Raw genomic sequence first — 26,548 nt, forward strand, 5'->3', positions numbered from 1 at the left:
ACGCTGGCTCCCGCTGGTAGCACACAGATGTCACGAGAATTCAGGTGAGAAGGACGATCCGCCTTCCTCCCCAGCTCAGCCTCGCCGGGACCTGGTTCCCGTGTTGACAACTTCCGTTTCCCTCTCTACGTCCTTTCGACCCCGAGAGCAGGGTCACGGGGGCTTCTTTCGCCCGTTCTCCATCCACGCGGGGAACTGTCATCCAGGAAGGGCCGGGCGCCACGCTGGACGAGGCTTCTCGCAACCACAGCCACGCCACTCGGGAACAACGACACCACTGACGAGACGCGATCGGGCGGCACACGCAATGTCAAAGCGTTATGAACTGTCACGCACTCTTAAATACGTGTTTTACTTGTGCCCCCTTTAAGAAGGAGGGGACAGGAGATAAGGCGGTGCTTTAGTTTTTGGGGGGCAACAGGAAAAGTTTCAGCAGGCAGAGTTCAGCTCCCTGGAAAGATGATCAGTCAGACGGGTCATTGTTGTCCCCCACCCCTGAACAAGTCAGAAATGGTGGGAAGCCGTCACCCCTCGGCCCGGACAAAGGAGGGAGCCTTCCTCTCTCCCATCTCCCTTTCATCTTCTAACGAACATTATTCCTTCTTGAATGTGTTTTTAGCAGCAGTTCTTCAAACAGGTCATGAATACCTCACAATCCTTTCTCCTTTCTTGACAGACATTTTGACTGTTGCCAGAAACGACCTTTGATGTGCTCCCCATAAAGAATAACACAGACTTTCCTGTTTGTCTCAAAGCTACTGAACTGAAGCTTCCACCGCGAAGGACAAAATGATCTGTATTAAAAAAAAATACCAGCACCCGCCCCCCCCAACACACACACACTTGTCATTACAAAACCAGACCTGGCCTCCCTGGGGTCCAAACAGTTCCTGTTGTTACAGTCTTGGTTGCTTAAGGTGATTTTTCATAAGGCTCTGCCCGATCTCTGCTATCTGCGTCTCAGAATAGCAACCGTAATGATCCCATGCTCTCCCCTTTCCACTCGGGGCTGCACTGGAGCTCCGGGGGGACTTCCCCACCGAACCCCTGAACCCACCGGAGCTTTGCTCGTCTGACTTTCTAAGTCAGCAGATGGAAAACGCAGGAAGGCCGCGCCTTGAGCTATAACGGATCCTGGACAACCCCAGCCTGTGTCAGGATCTCCCGGGAAAACGCTTCCCAGAATCGGAGCGCTGGAGCAGACCCGGGAGATCCAGGCGCCCCGAAACACGGGGTTCTGAGACGCACACAGCATAGGAAACGTGGAAGGGCCATAGGCGTGGCCCACCCCCCACCCGAGTTCAATGACCTGCATCACCCCCACTGTTCCCCGCACACCCCGCTTTCCGGCCCTGAAAACCAGCATCGGCGGCGTCTTCTCTCTCACCGTCACGAGTTCGGTTTCAGCTCAAGACGACCTGTGCTCTTAGTTACTTATTTTCTTCAAAGTTGATTTCAAATGGATTCATTTTCTTTTTTTATCTCTCTTTACGTTGGATTCAGCAATAAGACCCATGAAATTGTGGTTTTAATGGACTAGTTATACTTCCCCTTTGTAATGCACAACAAATTAAAACCATAACTATTAAAAACTCATGCTTGTGCCACCTAAAATTACCTCGCAGAGGACTAGCGTGTGTGTCACGGGTTGGAAAATGACACTCCGGAGAGGCCCGCAGACCCTCCTGTCGGGGACAAAGAGCCAACACTGTAGGCTTTGCCAGGCCGCAGGCAAATCGAGGCTATGATGTAGGTACTCGTGGAACACGGGAGAAAGTATGTTTCTATGTGTTTGTCCACAGATATTTAAAAATGTAAAAAGCCATTCTGACTCGCAAGTCACACAAAAACCAGAGTGGGGCTGACTCTGGCTCCTGAGGCCTTCTTGGTCAACCCCTGCTCCAAAATCACATATCTGATATGGATTTGGACCGTCTCTGAAATTTCCATAGTGAGACGTAAAAAACACCAAAAACCTCACAGGATGGTCACGAAGACAAAGCAGCTGCTCAGTGAATATCAACTGTGGTTCTTGTCTCCATCACCCTCCTCTCTCCTGGGGCGGTTGGCTAGCCGCTGAGCACTGTGCCTGGCACACAGTAGGCACCCACTAAAGGGCAGATGGCGTTATTTCAACTGCACGGAGCGCATAGTCTCCACACATGCAGGTCACACCCAACTGTGGGTTCTTCTTTGTCTTTTTTTTATCTTCACCAGAGGACATTTTTGCATTTATCTTCGGATTTAGCAGGAGGGAGAGAGGAGGGAAGAGAGAGAGAGAAACATTGATGCGAGAGAGGCGCATCAAGTGGTTGCCACCCACATGACCCCAACCGGGGCCGGGGACAAACTGCTACCGAGGTACGTGCCCTTAACGGGAACCGAACCTGGGTCTCTCCGGTCTGCGGGCCGATGCTCTAACCACTGAGCCAAACTGGCCAGGGCAGGTAAGATTATTCTCAAAGACTCACGCTGAGTCCCACCTCCAGAGACCCTGATTCTGAAACTTGCCCAAGGAATACGCTGAACACTGGTGTTGTTCTTGAAAGTTCTGGAGGTGATGATGCTGATACTTCTAACCACAAATCTGTAGCTTAGAAAGAGGGTCAGAAATGCCGATCCCCAGATGGGCCCATTTTCATCGCTCGTGCTCAGTCCCCTTTGTAAACAGTGGAGTCCATCAGTCAGTCAGTCAACGACCCATGTTAAATGAGCACCTATTGTGTGCCTGACCACGAGCACAGTGCTGGGGACACAGCCGCGAAGGAAGCAGAGGCCCTCTAATAGGACAGTCCCTCTTCCTCCCCTGCCTTGTGCCCTGCTGGATCTCTGGCCTGGGCCCTTTGTACCACCTGGTGTCTTCATGTACGTTGGCTCTGCCCTGTGACAGCAGGGCCTGGCACCTGTTGTCCACTGTAGTTCCCAGAGCCTACAGCCGTGCTCAGCACACATAGGCGTGTTGAATAAGGGTGTGTCCTAAGGGGCAGCCAAGCGGATGGCCAGCCCAAGGACAGCGTGCTGCAGCCTCCTTGGCATTGGGAGTGGCACTGGAGCATGTCCTCTGGTCCTGCCGCCTCCTTGCTGTTAATCTGAGACCACCGCCAGGGGCCTCGGACTCATTCACTCCTTTATAAAATGCATAAAATGGTGTATGAAATAGGAGAACGCGCAATGTGTGGACAACGCTCGATAAAGAGAAGGTAGTTCTAGAAGTTTCCTGACAGTCCCTAAAGGGATCCACAGAGCAGCAAGCAGTCCGCCTACAAGAGTCCTCATTGCCCAGCCTGACCATGGGCACGCTCGTTGCACGAGCATCTCTGGAATGTCCACCAAGTACTGGGCACCATCCCGGGCCTCAGGACATGGAGGTGCTAAGCCGGTCGTGATGACTGACCTCACGGGGTCTCACTCTCTGTGGGGAGAGGGGCAGGGAGAGGTGGATGGGAATCCAACAGACCAAGAATCAGAAAATGTCAACCCCGCAGCGACCGACGCGGCGAGGTGCACGGTGCTCTGAGGCCCACGCTGGGAATGGGGCCGCATCTGACATCGTCTGAAGGGCCAGAGAATCTTTCCCTGAGCAAGCCCTGAACCTGCGAAGGTGCTGGCCAGACTGAAAGGGGGGGGGGCAGCGGGGGCACCGTGGTCAGAACGGAGCCGGAGGAGACCATGTGAGGGTGCCCTGGCAGAGAGGGAGGAGGAGCTGCCCTTCAGGGGCCTGTAGGCAAATTCTTCTCAAGCGTATGTGCTCAGGGACCCCTGGGCATCTTGGGAACACGCCGGTTCTGAGTCCGTGGGTCTGAGGCAGGGCCTGGGAGTCTGCATTTCTAACACGCTCCGTGGAGATGCCAGGGTTTTAGCGGTGACTTGGCCCCGGGAGTGGGGAGGGGCGGGTTAGGCGAGGGGGTTCCCCAGATCCCCTGGCCCGGACAAGCCCACCTTGCAGCTGTCCCTGAGCGCGACCCTCTGCCTGGACCTCGGCCATCCTCTGGAAGAGTCTGCGCTTCCTTCAGGTGCCGTTGGTGCCCTTTCCTAGTGGTCTGTCTGCTGACACTTGGGGTGGCCCCATCCTAGGTGGCATCGTCGGAAGCAGGCACTTGCCCACAGAAACTCTGGCTTGGGTGTTGCAATTCAGAATCTCTGGGAAGGACAGCCGTGTGTATTTTTTTTTTATTTAAATTGAGCTAGGCTTGCAAAAAAAGAAATCTATGTTTGCCTTTACATTCACATACATGTACACATGTACACGAGATCATCTTCCACATGCAGTAGGAGCCCTACACCGGAGTGAAATGAAATCGGACAAACACTGCATCATCTCAGATTCCATCATTAAAGGATTAAGGGCCGGGGATGCCTTTGTTGTTGCTGTGGGTGCCAGACCCAGGCTGCTCTGTCCAGAGGGATTAGACACCTCAGGACTGCCGTCCTCCGGGCAGGACCGAGCCTGCAGGGGCTGTGCCCGGCCGTGGAGGTGGTCAGGGCGATGCTGAGTCTGCGTGGGGCGAGGCATGGGGGAGCCCGCCCCCCGCCCCCGGGCAGCTGCCTGCACAGTGAGGCCTTCCCCTCGGCCCCTCTCTCCCAGGTCTCCTGACTGTCTGAGAAAGACAATCCAGGTGACAAATTCAGGCCCTGGAAACGCTGCCCTGTAAGCAATCCCAGCCGCTCCCTACCAGTGTCCCCAAACAAAGGTTGCAAGCCGCCCCCGGTGCTTTGCAGCTCCATTTAATGACTCACCTCTGCGGCTTTATATCAAAGGTGGCTCCTATTAAGTATAATTCCCTTTGCCAGCAGCCTGTGGAGCGCAGGAAGCGAGGGGCTACTAACCAGGAACGGCTTCTGCAGAGCGAGCCGCACGCCTCGGGCTAAGCGAAGAGCGGCCCGGCGCCCGCTGCGGGCACACGCGCCAGCCGTCGGCCAGGGCGGCGGCAGGGAGTGTCTTGCACACACACATGAGCACAGCACACACTCAGCCTCCAGCGCACACCCGTGTTGCTATGTCAGCTTGTCCGTAAGAGAGCACGTTGCCACCAACCAGGTCTCGGAAGCGGCCCCACGTACGACAGAAGACGAATCCCCCACGTTCCCGACCCCCGTGAAAGGCCACGTCGGGCCACCTCGCTGCCTGCCCCGGGGAGGGGGGACTCCCGCGAGCCGGGTCGACGGACATGGTCGTTTTTCTCCTGTTCAACCTCACCACATCGTTCACTCCTGACGTACAAAAACATTTTTTTAGATCGTGAGCATCTTTATCATTTCAGGCTCGTCAATTCCCATTTTGCCTAATTAATAAATAAATCAAAACCCGAAGGGAGATGGAAATGGGGAGGCGCTCGCAGCCCTAACCGAAAAGAAGCACCAGGAGCTGGACTTGGCACCCCCTGGCTGGTTCTGCCCCCCCCACCCCCGCTTGCATCAGCCTGTTCGCTAATCTGTGGGCGCAGAGCAGCTCGTACCAAGACCTCGACAGACTGGACCTCTTTCTCCAGGGGCATTAAGCATTGGGAGACGTTCACACCACCATGCTGACTGACGTTTATTGAGCACTTACTATGTGCCAAGCATGCGGTAGGCACACGATATACACAACCTGTATAATCGACTGGGCCACCCCATGTGGTACCTACCAGGGGAATTCTTTTTTCACAAGTAAGAAACTGGCACTGAGAAGGTTAAATAACTTGTCTGCAGTCAGAGAGAGAGACTATAACAAGTTGGACTTGAACTTCTGAGCTCAAAGCCTTCGCCTGCAACCCTGCAGAGCACACAGTGTCACGCTATGGACTTGGCAGGCTGATACCCATTCTCCCTTGTTTTGGTAACATCGCCGGCTCTCAGGTCCTGTGCACACCTGGGGAAGGCGGGCCAGAGACCGGTTCAGGGAGAGTCATGCAAACCCACCTGGGCCAATGGAAACCCCAGGGCGTTGGCTGGGGATCCTTTGAAGGCGGTACTCTCTTCTGAAGAACCACGAAGCCAGGTGCTGCCCGGTGACCACTGTGATTACCGTGTGCAGTAAACCCCACTGAGAAGACAGGAAGGCAGAGTCGAAGAGAGACGCCCGTCCCAGTCCCAGCCCTCTGGTCTGTGTAACCCAAGTGCTGGAGCTGGGCTCAGCGAAGTCACACAGATGGTGTGTAATTCATCACGGGCTGCAGCAGGATTCATCCAAAGAAAAATCTGGCTTCTAGAGTGATGTACTGAGTGTGACCTTGGACTCACACACACCTGGGTTTAAATCCTGGTGTCAGAAGGTATGTGCTATGTGAGCAAATTACTCAACAGCTCTGCGTGTCTGTTTTCTCACCTGGAAAATGGGGACATCAGCCGTGGGTCTCCCCTCAGTGGAGAGGAAGGCTGAACGAAGTCAGGTGTCTGTGTGGACAGTGCCGGGCACGAAGTGGACTTTTGGTACATGCTCACGAGTCTGATGATATTTAATTCAGGGAACAGAAGAGAGGAAAGGTTGGTCCCGTACAGGTGTAGTGAACAGTGAAGGGCTCAACGTGGCCAACCAGGGGCAGACCTGGAAACCTTCACAACAAGTTATCCCATCAGCGCGGAGCGGGGCTAACATGCGGGAAGAAAGGGACCTGGGTCCAGGGTCAGGGGCTGGCTGGGACAAAATCAGGGCAGATAAACAATCAGATTCAGAAGCAAACAAACATACAAATAGAAATGAGTTTGCGTTCCTTGTGAATCACAGATCATCTTCATCCACCCATCCATCCATCCATGCATCCATCTATCCATATATACATACATTGTTTAAAAGACAGAGAGAAATAAAAACCATCCATCCATCCATCCATCCATCCATCCATCCATCCACCCACTCACCCATCTATTCATGCAGTCATCCATCCACACATCCATCCACCCATTCATTGATTATAAACAGAGAAAGAGAAAAAAACCCTCCATCCATCCATCCATCCATCCATCCATCCATCCATCCATCTATCCATATATGCATACATTGTTTAAAAGACAGAGAGAAATAAAAACCCTCCATCCATCCATCCATCCATCCACCCATCTATTCATGCAGTCATCCATCCACACATCCATCCATCCATCGATTATAAACAGAGAAAGAGAAAAAACCCTTCATGCATCCATCCATCCATCCATCCATCTATCCACCCACCCACCCACCCATCCATCCATGCAGTCATCCATCCAATCATCCATCCATGTGTCCATTCATGCATCTATCCATCCACTGATTTTAAACAGAGAAGGAGAAAAAACCCGCCATCTATCCATTTATCCGTCTATCCATGCAGCCATGCAGCCATGCATTCAACCTCCTTTCTCTCCCTCCCTGGCTTTATTTTAGGCACTCCATTAATAATCTCTGAAGACTAGGCTGTGCCCTGTTTATCCCCGTAGCCCTAGCACACAGTGCAGTGTCTTGAAAATCATAGAAATTAATAAGTGTCTGTTGAATGAATAGAAGAACGACCCCCAAATCGAAACACTCCTTTCAAGGAACTCATTTTCCACACATCAGTCTGATCTCTCCAGCCCTCCTGCCCTCCTGCAATTGCACATTATTCCTGGAATGAGCTTTGTACCCTGGAAGATCTATCGGGCAGCGTTGCTGTTGGCCCGGCAAAGTTTCAAGCTCAAACCCTCACCCCATAAATTTTCCTTTGTTCCCCTGGAAGCACGGGCTGCCTTTTATTTTTATTCTGTGTTTCTTTCATAGAAAATTAAAACATCTCAATCCACAGATGGGTTTGTTGGGTGGATTACAGGGTGGGGCAAAAGTAGGTTTACAGTTGTGAGTATGTGAAACAGAGTTTATTCTTGTATTATCATATAATTATGATATTATTTCCCACGCGAACAACTGCAAAGCGACTCGTGCCCCCACCCTGTATGGGTCTCAGCTCTGTTTGCACGAGGCCAGAACTACAGAAAGCCTTTCCCCCCATTTTCGTTAAAATTCTTTTTTTGCTTTTAATAAAGAGGGTGTGAGCTGCTACTGTTTTATCCTGGGTGACTCCCCAGGAACTTGTCCAAGTCCTTCCCTCCACAGCAGGGGAGCAGCTCAAAGTCCAGGCCCGAGAATTCAAACTGGGATGACAAACGAGCGTTCCTGTGGATTTATCGGAGCGCGTGGCCGATTCCAACGTTAGACCAAAGCACAGCACTTTTCCTGTGGGGTAAACTCAGGGGACCGTGGTCTCAAAGGAAAGTCGGGTCATTGTTTGAGAGAGAGAGAGAGAGAGAGAGAGAGAGAGAGAACACACCTCACACAGAGCACTGTCACACATTGGAAAATATCTGAGTTCCTCTAGCGTTCTTGTAAGAATGCTGAATGCCGGCGGGTCGGTCCGCAGGAAATGCAAGAATACGTTATATTTTAATCAGGGCACATAAAACACTGTCTAGAATGTTATGTTGCCCGGGGGAATGCACGGAGCAGAGAACATTTACAAACTCCAGGTCAGTCTCCCCATTACATCACTGTGAAAAAAACCCACAAATTTATGAGGTTAAATTATATGGATGTTATATATTGGAACTGTTAGCCCATTCCCCAATGAGAATGTTGGCTGAAGGAGCCAGATTCCCTGAGAGAAATTTCTAAGTCCTCTGTTGTAGATGTTTTTATGGTAACTTTCCACACACGCACACGCACATGCACACACACGTGAAGATGTATTCTTTGAAGATAATGAAATTAATTTACAAAAGAGAAATCTAACCGGGGGAGAAAAAAAAAAAAAGCTAAACCAACCTAAAGGAGTTGCTTCGAGTCTTCTCCTCCAGGGACGATAATACAGAAGTTATTTTGCTGGACTTACTCATGATTTATCTGATCTAGGCCTCATCGAAATGATTGGAAGCACAGATGTTGATGCTATAATTTCGCTTCCAGTAAATAATTCCTCAAAGGACTCACATTTGTTTAACCTTAGTCACAAGATGATAAAACTTATTAAACATTTATGGAAGGAGCCACACGGTTCTGGAGGTTTATGTCTCTGGCAAGCTGGGGAGCCCATACCCCAACTTTTCCACCTTCCTCTCACCTTTACAAGTAAAAGATCTCTGGGGACGTCCCGGTACCTGGATGACAGAGACTGCCCCCTCGCTCTCTCTGTCTCCATTTGCAGTGTGCAGAAGGGTCAGTGAACAGAAGGGCTGCCATCCTGATCTTCGAGAACAATAATTAGCCCTGGCCGGTTTGGCTCAGCGGTTAGAGCGTCGGCCTGCGGTCCGGAGAGACCAGGGTTCGGTTCCCGCTAAGGGCACGTACCTCGGTTGCAGTTTGTCCCTGGCCCTGGTTGGTTGTGCGGGTGGCGACCACTCGATGTGTCCCTTTCACATCGATGTTTCTCTCTCTCTCTCTCCCTCCCACTCTACCTGAACAAAAAATGGAAAAATGTCCTCGGGTGAGGATGATAAAAAACAAAAACAAACAAACAAACAAACAAAAGAACAATAATTAAACCAAAGGGACAGTATTCAAGGGGTCCCCTGGGACCACGGAGGAAGAAGAAAACCCCCAACGCGGAACTGTTTCCTCAGGACGGCGGGCCTGCTTCTGAGATGAACACACCTTCACACGAGAACGGGCATCATTCATTCAGCCATCTGACACATTTTGCTCAGAACCTACTACAGTCAACCCTTTGGGCGCAGATGACCTGGGTCTTAGTACACCAAGGGCTCCAGGGACCGTGGAGGACCACTTGTTTGTTCAGATAGCCATTCATTCATTCATCCTTCATTCACGTATTCAACCAAAACACCTACTGTGTTCCAGGGGCAGCAAGCAAAATGGCCCTTTGATTTGAAAGCAGAATCCTGACACGGAACAGGAAACAGCCATTACAACGAGGTGAGAGCCTGCTTCCGGGTACTGTGATCTGTCACTGGTAACTTCCCATCGGGTGCTGATTTTCCTGTGCCGGGGGTCCGGTGTAACTGTGGTGCTGTTTCCCTCTTGTCTGTGGTCACCACCAGGAGGGCAGGGCAGCGCCCCAGAGGCTGCCTGGGGACATACACTGTGACATTGACTTCACGTTGGCATGGACGTGTACATAGACTTTGTCCACCACAAACACAAAATTCATGTGTGTGAGCTTTCTATACTCCACCCCTCCAGACATACATAGTAACACCCACAACATACCTAATCTAGCCGTACCTGAAACATACATCCACAATGCATATAACGTGTGCATGTTCACAGCTCACACCCACGATACAAGAGACCCACCGTGCATCTGTGCACAAACACACATGCATGCGCACACACGATCTAAGGATGATTGTAACAGCAGCTGGTACTACATGAACCCCCTAAACCTTGGGGTCCTGTCTTAGCGATAGCTCCACCGCCAGGACCAGGCAGGGCACCTTCACACGTGTTTGCTAAAGTGCCTTTAACTGTCGAACGCATCAAGCTCCGGGACTCGCTGTTGTTAATGATTCACCCTGTAACATTGACAAAGGAAATTCTTTCCTGACCCCACCCACCCACACTCAGCACCCAAAAGGCGATAGCTCTCCAGCTAAGAAGTTCTGTCCCTTTCAAACTCTGAGGACACACGCAATTTCTTTTCTGTTGTTCACGCTTTCCTCTTTCCTTCTCTGTTCCCCACCCCATCCCAAGGCAGCGAGTAATAGTTTTCTCGACGTCCCTGGATTCACGCCATGTTGATGGCTGGCTGAGGCTCACTCGTTACTGGGATTGGTGACGTATTTTATTTATGATCAGTTTCCTTACTTCAAGCAGACATCTAAGAGGTGCCTACTAGGTGTACATTAGCCAGTTGAACCTCAGGCTAGGGAGGTGCACGTCTCAGTAAAGGCACAACGATGTTCAAAGTCTGAGATATTAGCTGTTTAAATGTTGTTTACTTTTCTCAACGGATTTTCTCGCTAAATGCTGTAAAATTTCACAAGTGTTTATCTCCATGTAAATTACTTATGTGACACTTATAGAAATTCCCAAGCATATACAGTGTAGGATTATGTGTAATAGTGAAAACTTTAAAATATGCTAAATGCCTATGAACAAAGAAATTGATAAATGAGTAAAAATGTATATGCTTATGATAGAACAGTATAAAGCATATAAAATGAATTAGCTCTATTTTTTTTTTAAAAGTCTATCTTCTTGCCTGGCCAACATGGCCCAGTGGCTGAGCATCGACCCATGCACCCAGAAGTTCTATTCCCAGTCAGGGCACAGGCCCAGGTTGTGGGTCCCATCCCCAGTGGGAGGCATGAGGGAGGCGGCCAATCAATGTTCTCTCTCATCGATGTTGCCATCTCTCTCTCCTTCTTCCTTCCTCTCTCTCTAAAATCAATAAAGGAAAAAAAGATTTTTTTAATCTATCTTCTCTCTCTCTCTCTCGCTTTCTCTCTCTCTCTCTCTCTTTCCCTACCTACCTACCTACCTACCTATATACTTGGATGGGCCCCAAACAGAGTGATAAAACAGTTTGTAAAATATAGTGTGAATCTATTTACATTAAAAAAATTTAAACATATACAAAAGTATAATAATTCTCCTAGCTACATATACATGCAGGTACAACTATAAATAATGGAAGATATACACACAAAATTCTTAATAATGCCTATCTCCAGGGAGAGAGTGGTAGGGGAGATAATAGTACTTGCTGAAAACTTATTAAGCATTATGCACTATTCTAAATACTTAACAAATACCCATTTTTAAATCCTCATAATGGTGCTTGGAAGTAAGCATTCTCTTTATGCCTATTTTATAGGACTGAGGCTCAGAGATTTTTAAGTTTGGTGTTTAAAGAGGACTTAACTTTATCTGCAAAGTTTAATTCCTTTATATCTGAATATTTACTGACCAAGTGAAATAAACTCATCATGTTATAGTTCTTTCTTCTAGTCCATGTGATTGAGTATTTTCATCCAATATTAATAAAGAAAAGATTTATGTTAAATACAATAAAATAAGATGATAATTCCATTCCATTTCTCATTAAAATAACCTCATATCAGATAGCTAGGCAGTTTGCCAAACTCTGTATTATTATAAAGGTTTGTTTCAAAATGCCACTTATGTTATGAAAATGTGAAATGGTGTAGCCACTAAGGAAAACAGTGTGGAGTTTCCTCCAAAAATTAAAAATAGAACTATGATCCAGCATTCCACTTCTGGGTACTTATCCAAAGAAAATGAGAACACTAATTCGAAGAGATGATGCACCCCTATGTTCACTGCAGCAATATTTACACTAGCCAAGATATGGAAGCAACCTAAGTATCCATTGATAGGTGAACAGATAAAGATGTGGTATACACATATAATGGAATATTGCTCAGCCAGTAAGAGGAATGAATTTTTGCCATTTGCAACATCATGCATGGACCCAGTGGATATTACGCAAAGTACAGTAGGTCAAAGAGAGAAAGACAAATACAGTATAATTTAACTTATATGTGGCATCTAAAAATCAAAGCAAACAAACAGAACAGAAATAGACTCATAGATCCAGGAAGCAAACTGATTGTTCCTGGAGAGGGAGGGCTTAAGGGTTGAACAAAATGGGTGAAGGGGATTAAGAGGTACAAACTTCCAATTATAAAATAAATAAATAAGTCATGAGGATGTAATGCACAGCACAGCGACTATGGTCAATGATATTTTAATAACTTGGTGTGGTGACGGATGGTAACTAGACTTATTGTGGGGATCATTTTGTAATATACATAAACAGCAAATAACTAGGATGTACATCTGAAACTACCAGGATATTATATATCAATTGCACATTAATTAAAAAAAAATAAAACAAAATGCTGCCCATGTTAAAAAAAAAAATAACAACAGTAAAAAAAATAACAACCCCCTTCTCACCACCACCAATTGTTGATTTATTATTTTTATAAAAGATCCTATTATGATTTCCGTGATAAGCTACATTTCCCCTCTGTGACACACCCTTTGAATTTTGAGGTCATCTTTTTATTTTACTTTCTTCATATTATTCAGAGTACTCAATTAAATGTCACCTGTAATTAAATACTTACAATAAGGAACACCTTTACACACCCTGACCAGAAATGCTTTAAGAGATTCTCAAGGGGAAGCTCTCCATTTGCCAAAAGAAATAAGGGGCCATTGTCACCGCATGTGGTCCACAGCTCTGATGGCCAGGAAGAGTCCTGAGCCTACAAGAGGTTTATGGGGAACAGATGAGCAGCGTCTGACTCCACGACACATCCTCGGAGAAGCCGTAGGAAGCCGGTGAGCACGGCTGCCTCCTGAGACTCCCCCGATGGACGGTGTTGGGGTTATCATGTTTCTCGCCAGCTTCATTTAAGAACACAGGGATGGACTTAGGAAAACACTGTTGTGGAAAATTCAAGAGGTTCTAAAAATCCTATTTAAAAAAAATTTTTTTTAAGTCTTCGTAGGTTCAACTTTTAAAGATGGCATTTAGGGATTTTGATGAGCAAAATGAACCTCTCTCTCTCTCTCTCTCTTCTTTGACACAATTGACTTGCTTTTACTTGGAAGAAAAGCTGAATTTCAGGGCGTGCCCTTGGCCTGCGTGTCTCTGCAGTAGCCTGTGAGTGTTTATCTACGTGACTCTTTGCTGTTAAGTGTGGACTATTGTGAGAATAAACAAAGCATCATGTCTGAGTACCTGGACTCTGATAGGCCTCGGGTTCCAATACCCTAACTCAAAGCTTGCGTGATCTTCAAGGGACTTGAAGTTTTAAAACTTAATTTCCTCATCTATTCAATGGGCCAATAACAATACTAATATCCACCTTCTGGGATGTTGTGGGGAGAGACTTTATATAAATGACCTGCATATTGTCGGTGCTCAGCAAATGTTAACTACTCAGAATACACACTTTTGGGTTTCGCATTATCCAGACAACAAAGAGTAGCCATTACACAATGCCCATCGTCATTAGCATCATATTCCTCATCACCACATCATCGGTTCTATCACACCCGCCCAGGGAGGCCCAGATGCTCGACAGAAAAGAGCTTGGAAGCCTGACTACTGGAAAGAGTCAGGAAAGAGACCAGGAATTAATGAAGAAGGAAAAAGAAGAGAGGAGGAATCACTGACGTGAGTATGCAGAAACAAGAAATGTGTAACGAGAAAGTGGACATGTTCATTCGTAACAAAGAATGAAGCCAGGCTTTCTGCTCTGTCCTCCGACAGAGTCTCCCGAATTTCAGAGAGGGTACGAGAGAAAGAGCCAGGTCTGGGAGGTCCCTGCGTGAATCTCCTCTGGACGGCGGTCCCCAGGGTGCGGGGTCCTCAGCAGACAGAGCCCCGGTGACAGGCTGGCCTGCTCGGCTTTCTCCTCCCGAGGCCTCTCTGGGCCCCATGCTTGCTGCTGGGCCCAGGGAGGTAAGTGCCTAACGGGCTGCATTTCTCGGGTGTAATACATTAGAGAAAGTGGTCCCCACCGTTTCTGAAAACATAGGTGACTGCCACTCGAGTGAGTGTGAGAAGAGAGACCACTTACAGTTTTTTTTTTTTCCTGTTGACTAAAAGCAAAAAGTGAAAATGGACTTCTCAAATAATTGTTGAAATATTTAAGTACTTTGGTATTTGGGAGAGGAGAGGGGAAGGGAGGGAAGGACGATGGGAAGGGGGAGGGGGAACCTAGATTTCCCCCATATATAGTTCAAAGCCATAGTGGGTACTGAAATGCAGATTTGGGGGCCTCGCCCCCATTCTCTGGCATCAGAAGGACTGGGCTCTGGCCTGGAACCCTGTGAATTTGCAAACACGTCTTCCTAGTGACGAGGCCACCGAGCCGAGGTTTATTCCCGATGCAGAACCTGACCCTCGGTATTTGCAGAACTTCCCGGGCCCGTTCGGACTTTCCAGAGCTGCTCTCTGATGTCCTGGGAGGGGAAGTTTCTTCTCACTTTCAACGTTTTTTAAAGTTTTAATGAAAGCGTCCGTTTTCCGGGCGTTTCTCTGACCTGAGTGTGACTTGGCAGCCCTCGCTCACAGCTGGTTCAGCCATCGCGAGCCCTGCTGGGCCCCAGGCACGCAGAGCGGCCTCCGTGGGGTCACTCCGCCCCCTCCGCCCCTCCTCCCGGTCCGTGCATCCTCCCCCCGCTATCGCCGTCTCTGTACGTTTCCTTACACGACTCCCTCTGTTACTCACTCACATATTTCATTTTATTTTAAAACGAAACTTCATGTCAGCACAGTCCGTGGAAAGTCAGCATTATGTGCCCTGAGCAATGGGAACTGGACGGTGACATTGTGTTTTGCACTGGATGCCACGGTCTGCTCGCGTCTGAGTCTGAGGTCGACCTGCTCTGATCAACAAGTGCAAGGGCGGTGTCTGAGACAGGCTGACACCCCACCAGCCTGTCGTACTGACTGGCTCAGAGGGCTGAACCGGTCCCAAGGGGGCGCTTCTTTGAACCTGTGCCTGACTGGGTGGCCCTCAAAACGATCAACCATCTTAATGGGGCCACTGTGGCTTCGAAATGTCCTGGGATGGGCTTGCCTTCCTGGTGCAAACATTGCATGGGGCCCCGGCAGGTTCGGGCAGATGGGGCTGGCCGTCAGGAGCTCCCGCCGGGGAAGATGATGGTTGGGGTCAGCGGTCTCTCTCTCATCCTCCCTCCCTCACACGCACCTCCATCTCTTTGAGTTTTCTCACTTGACTCCTGATCATCACGGCACCATCATTCATTCTTTCAGACAGTATTTATTGAGCACCAACAATGTGTCGCGTGGACTTAAAGCAAGTAAGACCTAAGACTCCCTTCAAGTCACAAGCTCGGAGACTTGGTGCTGAGTTTAGAAATTCAGCATTTACGGGGCCCTGACTGTGTACGAGACGCCGTTCTAAGTACCTTGCTGGTGCTGATGATTTGCTCCTCCCAAGAACCCAAAAGGGAGTTTTTAGTAGGAAATCAAGGCATGAAGAGGGTAACTAACTTGTTCGTGTATTGACTGAAATTTACTGACCACTGACCACGCACCAGGCACCGTGCTCAGCACATTATCTAATTTATCTCAATGCATCTTTGTAGAAACCCAACGAGAAGTCCTGTTAGTGGGTCAGTTCTGCCGACGAGGACGCTGGAAGTCCAGGAGGTGAAGGCGCCAGAGGCCACGCAGCACGGACAGGAGCGGAAGGAGAGCACTCGAACCCTGCCTGACTGCAGAGGCCGTCCCGGTGGGGCTCTGGTTGTGTGATGGGGGTTGGGAGGAGAGCGTGTTCTAGGACTGCAGGAATACACACTGTAAAGACTGGCCTCTTCCTGTCTCGTCAATTCTAGAATAAATGCATCCTCAAACACATTCCCTCGTTTCCACTTTGGCTCAGAAGACCCTAGACGGACAACTTTAGTAACCGCCTAATATATAAGAAAAGGAGGGCAGTAAAGAAAAGAATTAGAGAAAATATTAATAAGATAAACATAGACTTAAAAAAGAAAAAAAAAAAAAAGAAAAAGTCCACAGCCTTGTTCCTTTCCATTCACATCACCTGCAGTTTTGGCCATCTTGTCTACCTAGACCCAGCGTCCCATCTCCGCCACCATCGGCCCGAGTCATCACCAGCTTTTGTCTGGGTTGGTCCTGGAGCCACCTCAGTGGTCTGGGACCTGCTTGGTCCCTGATAACCAACATGGCAGCCAGGAGATCCTGTACAAACCGGAGTCACACTCTGTCTCTCCCTGCTCCCTTGGCCCCCAAGGCTCCCCGTTCAGTTAGGAGCCCAGCTCCTTACCCCAGTTCCCATCCCTGTCCTCATCCCTCCCCCGCCGTCCCTGGGCTCCAGGTGCTCTGGCCTTCTCGCTGCTCCTCCGAGGCCCCCTCCCCCAGCATGCTCCAGCTCTGCCCTTTCAGACGTGCCTGGAACTGTCCCCCAAGGAAAGGCACTCTCCCCGGGGAAAAGCAGCGCCTCCCCTTACCCTCCTTCAACTTTCTCCCTGGCACATACCGCGCCCTGGCATGCTGTGACATCTGCCTCTACTTGCTATCTGTGACCTGTGTGCCACACTCAGTGTCAGCTTCCAGGGACAGGCTCCAGGCTGCGGTGCCGGCGCGTCCCACTGTGCCCGGGTACCCGGCACACAGCAGGGCGCGGCGATTGCTTACATGCAGGTTCTGAGGCCGGCAGCAAACGTCCCCACGTGCTCCCGGAGACCCCAAATATACCTTCCCAGGCACCAGGCAGCCCCTCTCCTGCCCTCTCCCAGGCAACTCCTCTGAAGGTGACAATTAAAAAGTGAAGAAGGCGTTACCAGGAAACAGCCGGTAACCTTCTCCCATTAGCTTAACAACCCCTAAGCTGTGCGGCTTTGGGCCTGAGGGGATGAGCACGTTTGCGGTGGGGGAGGGGGAGAGTTGCCAACCCCCGGGAGGCCGTGCTCTGGAGGCTGCTGAGCGAGAACCTGCAGGAAGGCCAGGGCGAGGTCCGCTGGTCCAAATCGAGGGTCCTCAACCCTTTCCACTCCACCAGCGATGCTCCACTCCAGGGTCCCAGCTTCCCGAGAAGTCTACGGATTCACATCATCAGCGCGCATTGTCTCTGAGATGAACAAACAATCCTTACTGCAAAAAGGTGAATCACTGCTCCCCAGCTGAAGGCGGATGATGTCACGATAAAGAAAATACAAGTTCATTACTAAAATCAGTGGCTTTGTCATGAGTACTTCCTAAATTGATAAATATTCAAAGTGCAGCTCTCATAGTGACTGGTGCGGAGGTTTGCCAAAAAAAAAAAAAAGTTAGACATGCAAAAGAGATCCTTATACTCGAAAGTAATTAATTAGTATACAAAGTAATACAGTAATTAAAGTATGTATTCATTCATTTGTTTACAGCCTTATTTATTCATCATCAGGAAATATTTATTTAGTGCCTAACAGGTACTAAGGACTAATTCAAGTGCCTTGATTTCTCCTGGAATTCCTACAGAAAAAAAACAAAACAAACACAAAAAACAGGAAAGGCAATAAAACGGTTTTCCCATGAAGAAGATCAATGAAAATGTCTGGGACTGCACCCAGGGTTTCATCGGCATCACATTATCTCATCATCACACTGCAGTGTGAGGCCAGCAATCATGTCCCCATTTGGCAGCTAGGGAAACTGAGGCACGGCAAGGTTAAGGAACTCCCATTCAGTAGGGAGGAGATGCAAGTGGGTCCCAGATGCGCTTGGCTCTTCACAGAAAGGCTGGGCGTGTGTTTTTATCCGCAGGTGCCACCCCTATCACTCTGAGCATCCTCCTCACCATCACGGAGGGGCCGGGTAAGTCAACGGGGTGGGCCAACATGCCCACGCCCACACCACCCTTCAAATGCCACCTGGGCCTACGTTCTGCTAATAACCCAGTCCGATCATGTGGCTCCTGCTCGCCCCGTGGCACCCATCACACTGAGAATAAAATCTCCAAGGCCATGCGTGAGCTGCCTCCGCCCACCTCTCCTACCCCACTTCTTCTTCTTTTTCTTTTTCTTTTTTTTTAAAGTAAACGTTTCTTTTGGAGCTAATTGTAGAGTCGCGCACCATTGTACAAAATAATTCAGAGACATCTCAAGTAGCCCTCAACCAGTGTCCCCTGACTGGGTGTCAACTCTAGGACGGAGATGAGGAAATGAACCTGACTGCAACCCACTCCGTGACTCGGATCTCACTGGCTTCACGTGTGCCTGTGCATTCAGTTCTAGGAGACTGCATCACCTGTGCAGGCTCCGGTATCCACCCCCATGAGTCAAGACTCACCCGTCCAGCACCTCAGGATCCTTCCTTCTGGCCATTTACCACCATGCCCACCTCCTAGGGCCCCCGCCTCCATCACACCCTCCCTCCGTCCCCACCCTCTGCCACCTGGCCACTTTCGGCAGTTTGTCCTAATTCTCTATACTTTGGTCATTTCAAAATGTTATATAAATAGAATCATATCATATGATACGTGATACCTATTTGGAACTGACTTTTAAAAACACAATCCCTTTGAGATGTACCCAGGTGGCTGCATCTATCAATAGTCTTTCTCTCTTTCTTTCTCTCTTTCTCTCTTTCTTTCTCTTTCTTTCTTTCTTTCTTTCTTTCTTTCTTTCTTTCTTTCTTTCTTTCTTTTCCTCCCTCCCTCCCTCCCTCCCTCCCTCCCTCCCTCCCTCCCTCCCTCCCTCCCTCCCTCCCTTCCTTCCTTCCTTCCTTCCTTCCTTCCTTCCTTCCTTCCTTCCTTCCTTCCTTCCTTCCTTCCTTCCTTCCTCTTTTTCTCTCTTGTAATTGCTGAGTAGCATTCCAGCACAGACAGAAAGGCAGCTCTCATTTAGCTGAGCAAAATATTCAAGACAAATACTTTCCAATGTGATTCAGGTATTTCTTTTCCCCGAGTAATTTCTCGAAGCTAATTATCTCCCCAACTTTTGCATTGTGCTCCTCCCTGTTGTTGAGCAGAGCTACGCAAGACTGCTACATTGATAATAGGATTAACTGGCCGAGCCTCCTGAATTGTAAGTTGGGACATTTTCAGCAGTGGTAGGTACTGCTCTGGTGTCACAACCATCGGAGGCCGCCCCGAGGACGCCTTTCTGGAGGGGAAGCACCCAGACTAGAGAAGCAACAACCGGAAACCCACATGGCTATTTGGATGGCTTTCGAATCACTGTGAATTATTTGATCATTTCACCCATGGAGTTTGCTTTGAAAACAAATATATCAGCAGTTCCCACTAGCATCTCAGCTTTCTCTTCTGTGTGTCTGCAGATGTACACAATGTCTTCCAGAAAGGACCTGTGTCCGACACCCCCGTGACGGCTTCTGTGACAAAATGAGCAACAGGAATACGGCCACACGGCTGGAGACGCTCATTAATGTCCCCCTTAGACTCGGAACCATGTGTCTGCAGGGACGCCTGGCTCAGACTCTGCAGACAGTCCAGCAGTAGGTGTCGGGGCTGCAAGGTCTGTGGTTTCTGTTCCTGCTTCCTCAAGACCCCAAGTACCTTGACACCCACTTTAAAGGCTATCCCTGTGCTATTTTCCCGAAAAAAAGTTCCTAAAGCAAATGACGGAAAGGTCAGTAGTAGGAAAAAATCCAAAACATTGCAAACGCAGTAAAAAGAGTCTTGTGTGACAGAGGCCTGTAAACACACGGTGTTTTTCCTTAGTGCAGTGTCCAGGTAATCGACCTCATCGGGGCTACTTCTCGTGTGGTTAGAACGACCAGGCTTGCTCACAATGGAAGAGGTGCTTGCCAAAGGTCACCCCGAGGAACCCGAGAATTTCTAACTTCACATGGAACTTACAAAACTTAAGAGAATAATAACCAAGAAATACAAATTGCTCCCCGTGACTGGCAACTGGCTACAAAAACCTCTTCCAGGCTGAGCAGGCCCGGAGGAAGGTAGATACAGACCACAGAAAACACATTCTGTATTTATCACAACAGTAGAAAAAAGAAGATACATTTCTCCCCAAGAAATAAAACCAGAGCTGCGTTCTCAACTTAAGAAGCAATAAAATTATTTGCGTGCCAAGCGTCTTTGAATACCACGGCAATTTTTCCCTCTACCAAAGTCGCTCGATTTGATTGTAATTAAGTAGGTAATGAAAAGCACCGCTTCAGGGGAGCTGTGCAGACTCTCTCGAACTGTTCGGTGCAAGTATTTCCAACTGACTTTGCATCAGACGAAAATGATACTCTGTGTATGCCTGGTCTTAATATAGAATTTGTCAGGCAATGCTGCGCTTCCGGAAGGGGACTTGGGTAGAAGCAGGCATTGCCTTAGCAGGAGTGGCTGCATCTTCCCGGCCACAACACACCTCAACACAGGGATGGAGAGGAAGCTGTACTCGGGATATTGAACTCGGGTTGTGTCAGCTCGTTACAGACCCGCCGCCCACGTGAGCAGGGCCTAGATTTTCTTCCTGGCTGATTTTTCTAAGCTCAGCTACAGTCATGAGCAGAAGTGCCCTAAATAATGCCAGGCTCAGTGCCCCTTTAAAAACTGCTCAATTGAGAGTACAATTCCCCAGCCTCTGGGAAGATAAATAGATCATCCCAGGTATTATCCAGTTGGAGAAATTCCATCAAATGAGTGAGAAGTCAGCTGGGATAAAATGATGGCATCACCCTCTGTTGGGGGATGTGACAAAAGGCAGGATGCTTCATGGGACAAATCTGCTAAGGATGCCTGGGAGGTACTGGTTGGGTGTGAAGTTTTCCCAAACGGCTGCAAGAGAACCTAGCCACCGGAGCGAGCTGGCTGGTAGAAAAATAAATGCATAGTCTTTCTGAGCAAGGCTTCGACCCTCCGCCAAAGTAAGCTCCCGTGTCCAGCCCCCAGGCCTCGAGGACAGCCCCTCTGTGGAGAAGTCTCTCCCAGGCCCTCTCTCACCTGGCTTGCACTCAAACTCCCTGTCACTCACAATCTGCTGATTAGGGTTAATGTATTGTGTCCTGATATGGCAGATTAAAAATGAAATCAATAAATGCCTAAAACAAATGGGCTTTTGAAATGTCCCATTCAATCGGAGTCTTTAAGGGTGAGGTGAGAGGCAGGAGAAGCAAATCAGGGGAGGACTAGGGAGAAGACCACTTAAGTAATCAATTTTCATCCAAAACACCGGGTGGAGGATGCGTTTTTAAGGTATCTGGCCTTCATTTTTTTAATTCCCCCCCCACCCCCGGGATCTGCCTTAAATAATCAGAATAGCCAGAACAGTTCATGCTATTCTGAACCCCTTTGGGGTGTGTGTGTGTGTGTGTGTGTGTGTGTGTGTGTGTTTATTATTTGCATGCATCTGTTAAAACCATACTGTTTGGGTAGGGAAGGGTCTATATAGCATGTGGTATTTACATCTCCAAGATGTGAACTTGGCTTTCGGAAGTATGTTTAAACAAAGTGAGAGGTCTGGGGTCCCTTCCCCACTCCACCCCAATTTCTGTTCTCTTGAATCTCATCCTGCCTGCCAGTAAATTAAAGGTAAACTTCACCCTGCGCTGTCTGTCCCCTCCCTGACCTGAGACCTCCCTAGTTAATCCAGTCACTGCTATCATGAGGTTGAAAAGCAGATTTCTCAGGTCGTGTCTACACTCCATTGCAGGATTCAGAATGGTCCCTGCTGAATATGTTTCCCATGTAAATACCTTGTGCTATTAAGGTGCAAATTGCCACTTTTAAGTAATGATTGCTAATAGTCTAATGTTTACTACCACAGAAGGACATTCATGCAAACAAAATCTGCATTATTCATCTCCATATTAAATCAACAAAACACAGTGAGGGGGCTGTTCTTTCCTGCAAGACTGTCCTGAGATCTGGATTGTCAGGGAGCTTTTGAGAGTCAGCAAGAAGGAAACATTTCATCTCTCTGGGTGGGCAGGAGCAGAATCCTATCCTTTATAGACACATTACACATTCATGTGTAGATGAGCCCCAAAGATTGGGTGTTGTGTTGCAATCGGCTGGCATTATATAAAAACAATAGTTGGGGATGGTGAAATAAAATATGTATTACACGTGTGTGTACGGAGACCGCCATGGACCGTAGCAAACAGAAGCGGTAGCGGGTAAGTCTACAATGTAAAATTTTTAAAGTACTCTGTAGCCTCCAGAATACAAACAAATCAAAATACTGTTCTGTTTTGTTTTACGTTCCTGCTATCTTCTCTGTCTTCCCTAAAATGGATGGGGGTAAGATGCTGTTATAGAATTTTGCAATTTTTTTTTTTTTTTTTACAAACCCCTGGAGTACCGTAGGCTGCTTTCTAAACTTTTTTTTTTTTTTTCCCTTGCCCGAAGTAACAGTATGGTGGAACAGCATAGCTTTAGAAAGCCAGGAAGAATGACATTTGGGAGGGAAATGTTCTGACTTAGCTGTTTCCTTAAAGAGAACTGCCTTCTCACATCGCTTCCCTTCAAGGGGGGAGGCTGTGGCGAACTAGAGCTAAAACTCCCCATCACTCATCCCATCATCCCGCTCACTCGGTCTGTGTACCTGCTTTATTAGAAAGTTCTCTAATTGATTCCTTGAAACATGGAACTTAAAACTAATAATGCAAAGGAATCAAATTGCCTCGAACAGGGCTTGGGAAAGAGCCTCAGCTTGGATCCACTCACAGGCTTTTTCGATCTTACATTATTCATTAATCAAGCCAGAAATCAAGCTTTCAACATCAGGCCACGGAAGTAATTACTTACAGTTGTGCATTGTGTTTAATTCTAAGCCGTGATCAAAGTTAGGATGGCCACGATCCTGGGACCCACCTTTCGCATTTCCCTGGACGTGAACTGGCTAAAGGATCCCAAAGTGGCCAACTTTCCTCGGGGGTAACCACCTCGGCTAAAACAGAACGCAGCACCGGTGCCTTCCGAGGAAACAAACACCGCGCGGAGATATCTGCCGTATTAATATGTGAGCAAATAAATACTGTAAGAGGGGCCTCATTGTGTACGAAATGAATTATTCCCTTTCAGCTTGACAAGGGTTTCCACTTCTTCAGTGAAAATAATAAAAGCCACGAAAACAAACATACAAAGACACTCGGAATACAATAGGCCGGAAAACTGAAACTATAGTCACAACTTTCTACACACACACACACACACACACACACTACAGTAAACAGGCAAGCCAGCACCAAGAGATATCAGCTTAATGAAAAGGATCTGATTTAGATAATGTGATGCAGCATTATGTTATGTACACCTGGCTCCCCATTGATCAGAAAATAATTATAATCAAAGTAGTGCAATTCTGAGCAATGCACTTTTTGTAATGAGCTTACCAAAGGAGACATGTCCAGTCATTCTGGTAATTTAAATCACTGCCTACTTGGTTGATGGCCTTTACCGGAACAACAAGGGGAAAAAAGAGTAATTTTCAGGGCAGTATCACTTCGTGCTGGACTCTTGCCCAGGGTTCTCTTCTGGGACAACAATAAGGATGTTCTCGCTAATAATCCAGCTACACTGAAACTTATGTGGCAGAGCTAGACAGAGCAGGCTCGCTCTTCCCGAGTATGGGAGGCCAGGCTGCACCCCAAAGCTGTCAGCTTGCAAAGCCACCGAAGTTTCTTAAAAAATAAGTGAGTTAAATGTAGAAAGGGACCTGGCTAGGAGGGAGAAACTGCTTTCAGAAAAGGTAGAACTGTTAGAAGAACACCTCACTGACTAGGCAAGTTCTACATACGTACGGCACTAAAAATATTTTAATTCTTTTGCTCTAAGGGAAGCAGCGGGGACACACGAGAACGAAGCTCTCCCAGTGATATTTCCGCATGCGGCTCGGAGCCGTGTACACGGCTCACGGAAGCAGCTCTGTGCTCAGAAGGGAAGATAATTGTGGATATTTTAGAGTACATGCACTGCCGTTCGGCCTGGAACCAGGCCACGATGGAGGGATGAGCTCGGTGGTCCAGCCTGTTCAGACACAAACACCCACTTTGCCCAGATTTGTAACTAACTTTGGATTTGTTCTGAGGGTGGCTCTGCAAAGTTTAGGAAAGCGCTCACAGAACTTCTCCCTACTGTTCTGCGAGAGTTGAAACAGAAGGGAGGTGGTGGAGGGTCTGCCCAAGACCAGCCTGACCGATGCTGCCGGAAGCATGAGGGTACAGACAGAAAAGGGGAAGAAAAACAACTTCAGCTTTTTGCTAAAGCTCTGATTCAACTAAAGGACACAAAGAAATAAAAACGCCCACATTAAAAGCCAAACAAGATAATAATTGTGCATGTCTGGCTCTGAATCTAGAGGGCAAGACTTGCGTCACTAGCACTCTGAGTTACCATGGTGAGTGATTTATTGATATATATCAAGAATGAATAGATCAAAGGCAGCTAGATGACAGGTGATCAATCAAATGTCAAATCAAAACTAGCAATCAAGTGGAAAGCTGATTTTTCAGTGGGTGGGTCTGGCAGGAGAAAAATGAACTTTCATATTACACTTCCAAGAAACAAAACCCCAGCATACTATTAAAAAAGCAATTAAGCAACCCAAAAGGAAAAAAAAAATCCTTTAGAAGGTCTATTGTACTGATCCATTAACCTGTTTCTTTCTTTGCAGGGGGGTGGGGGGTGATTAGAGGATTCAGACGGGATACTTTCTACCATACAAATCAATTTACAAAGTTTGCAACTATCTCTGGGCAAAGAAAAACCAGAACTATTTCAATGTTCTATGGTGCATTCCGCACCCCCCCCCCTTTTTTTAAGAGGAGAGAGAGTGTTGATTAGATTTCCAAACCTGGATCCCTTTAGCAAACATATTCAAAGGTTCATGCGTTTCCTGAAGTGGTTTTTTTCCACCTTGGCGATCAAAGCTAAACTCCCCTGGCTCACCCCAAAGCCAGCCTGCAGCCTGGGCTTGGGCATGGCTCACACTTCAGCGCCCCAAACCCCGGCGAGAGGAAACGCTGTCCCTCCAGGCCAGAAGCCACTGGCAGTGACCACGCGGAGGGATCAGGGAGTGGAGGGCTGTCTCCCTACTCCGCACCCCAAATCCGCAACCCAACTTTGGCCCGAGGAGCGAGAAACAGACTGGGAGAAAGTTAGGGGTGGGGTAGAGGGTAGAGGAAAAAAAAGTTTAAGGAGGGAAGGCTTGGTGGGATAGCTACCCCCACCCAACCAGAGCCTGGGAAGGGGAGGATTTGGGAGATCCGAGAAGCCAGAGAGGATGGGGTTATCATCAGGGCAGAGAGGGGCTCTGGGAGCGACTTCCCCCAAAGCTTGGGGATGGCACCCTGGGGCACGAGGGCGAGGAGGGCGGGCGAGGGGCTCTTCGCACAGAGGAGCCCGAGGGGCAGCCCCGCGGAGCCGGTCTCTTACCTGCCGCCCGCTTGGGTGCCTGCTGTTTTCTCCTTGGCATCGCTCAACTTCGCTCCAGTCCCACTTCGGTGCCCCAGCCCCAGCCGCGCGCGGGGCCCGCGGTCGCGCTCGCCTGTCGGGGTCTCCTCCGCCTCCTGCCCGCTGGCTCCTAGGGCGTCTCTCGGCCTCTGTCCCCCTGCCGATCCCCCCCTGCAACTCCTCCACCTCGGGCCGGAGACCCCCTCTCTGGAGGGCGGACACGGGTGGCTTGTGCCGGCTGGTTTGAAGTGGAGGTTGGCTGTGCCTTGTTTGTTTGTTTGTTTGGATTTTTTTTTTCCTCTCTTTCTCTCTCTCTTTTTGTTTTGGCTTTTTTGGAATTTTTTTTGTTTTTGGTTTTTTGGGGGTGACTGTTGCGACACTTGATTTCTTTATTAAACATCCAAGACCGGGTTCGATGGCAGGGGCGAGGGGCGCACACGCGCCACGCACACGCGCGCGTAAAGATAAGGAGAGAAAAAAAAAAAGGCAATCCTGGGAAGGTAGTGGTTTCTTCTTCTTTTTCTTCTTCCTCCTTCTCCTCTTTCCCTCCTCCTCCTCCACCTCCTCTTCCTCCTCCTGGCGATCTGATGGCGGATGGTGCTGGGGGAGAGAGAGATCACTCACTGTAGGTTTGTGGCTGCTGTCAGATCCCGGTCTGTGAGTGATATGCGAGAGGACAGGAGCGGGTTTGGGAAAGACAGAAAATCTGGAATTCACTCACTCACAC

The 26,548-nt window shown here is 48.5% G+C and overlaps 1 protein-coding gene across 2 annotated transcripts in view; it reads right to left on the minus strand.

The window, feature by feature from the left end:
• TSHZ2 (teashirt zinc finger homeobox 2) overlaps positions 1-25,920 on the minus strand; it is a 415,499-nt gene extending 389,579 nt beyond the window's left edge. For both annotated transcript variants that reach the window (XM_036244869.1, XM_036244868.1), the window contains exon 1: positions 25,804-25,920. In XM_036244869.1, coding sequence (XP_036100762.1) covers positions 25,804-25,843 — 40 coding nt within the window. In that variant the 5' untranslated portion in view covers positions 25,844-25,920. The remainder of the gene's footprint in view (positions 1-25,803) is intronic.
• Positions 25,921-26,548: the final 628 nt, after the last annotated feature.

Source organism: Molossus molossus, unplaced genomic scaffold (assembly GCF_014108415.1).
Source record: "Molossus molossus isolate mMolMol1 unplaced genomic scaffold, mMolMol1.p scaffold_m16_p_6, whole genome shotgun sequence".
NCBI lineage: Eukaryota > Metazoa > Chordata > Mammalia > Chiroptera > Molossidae > Molossus > Molossus molossus.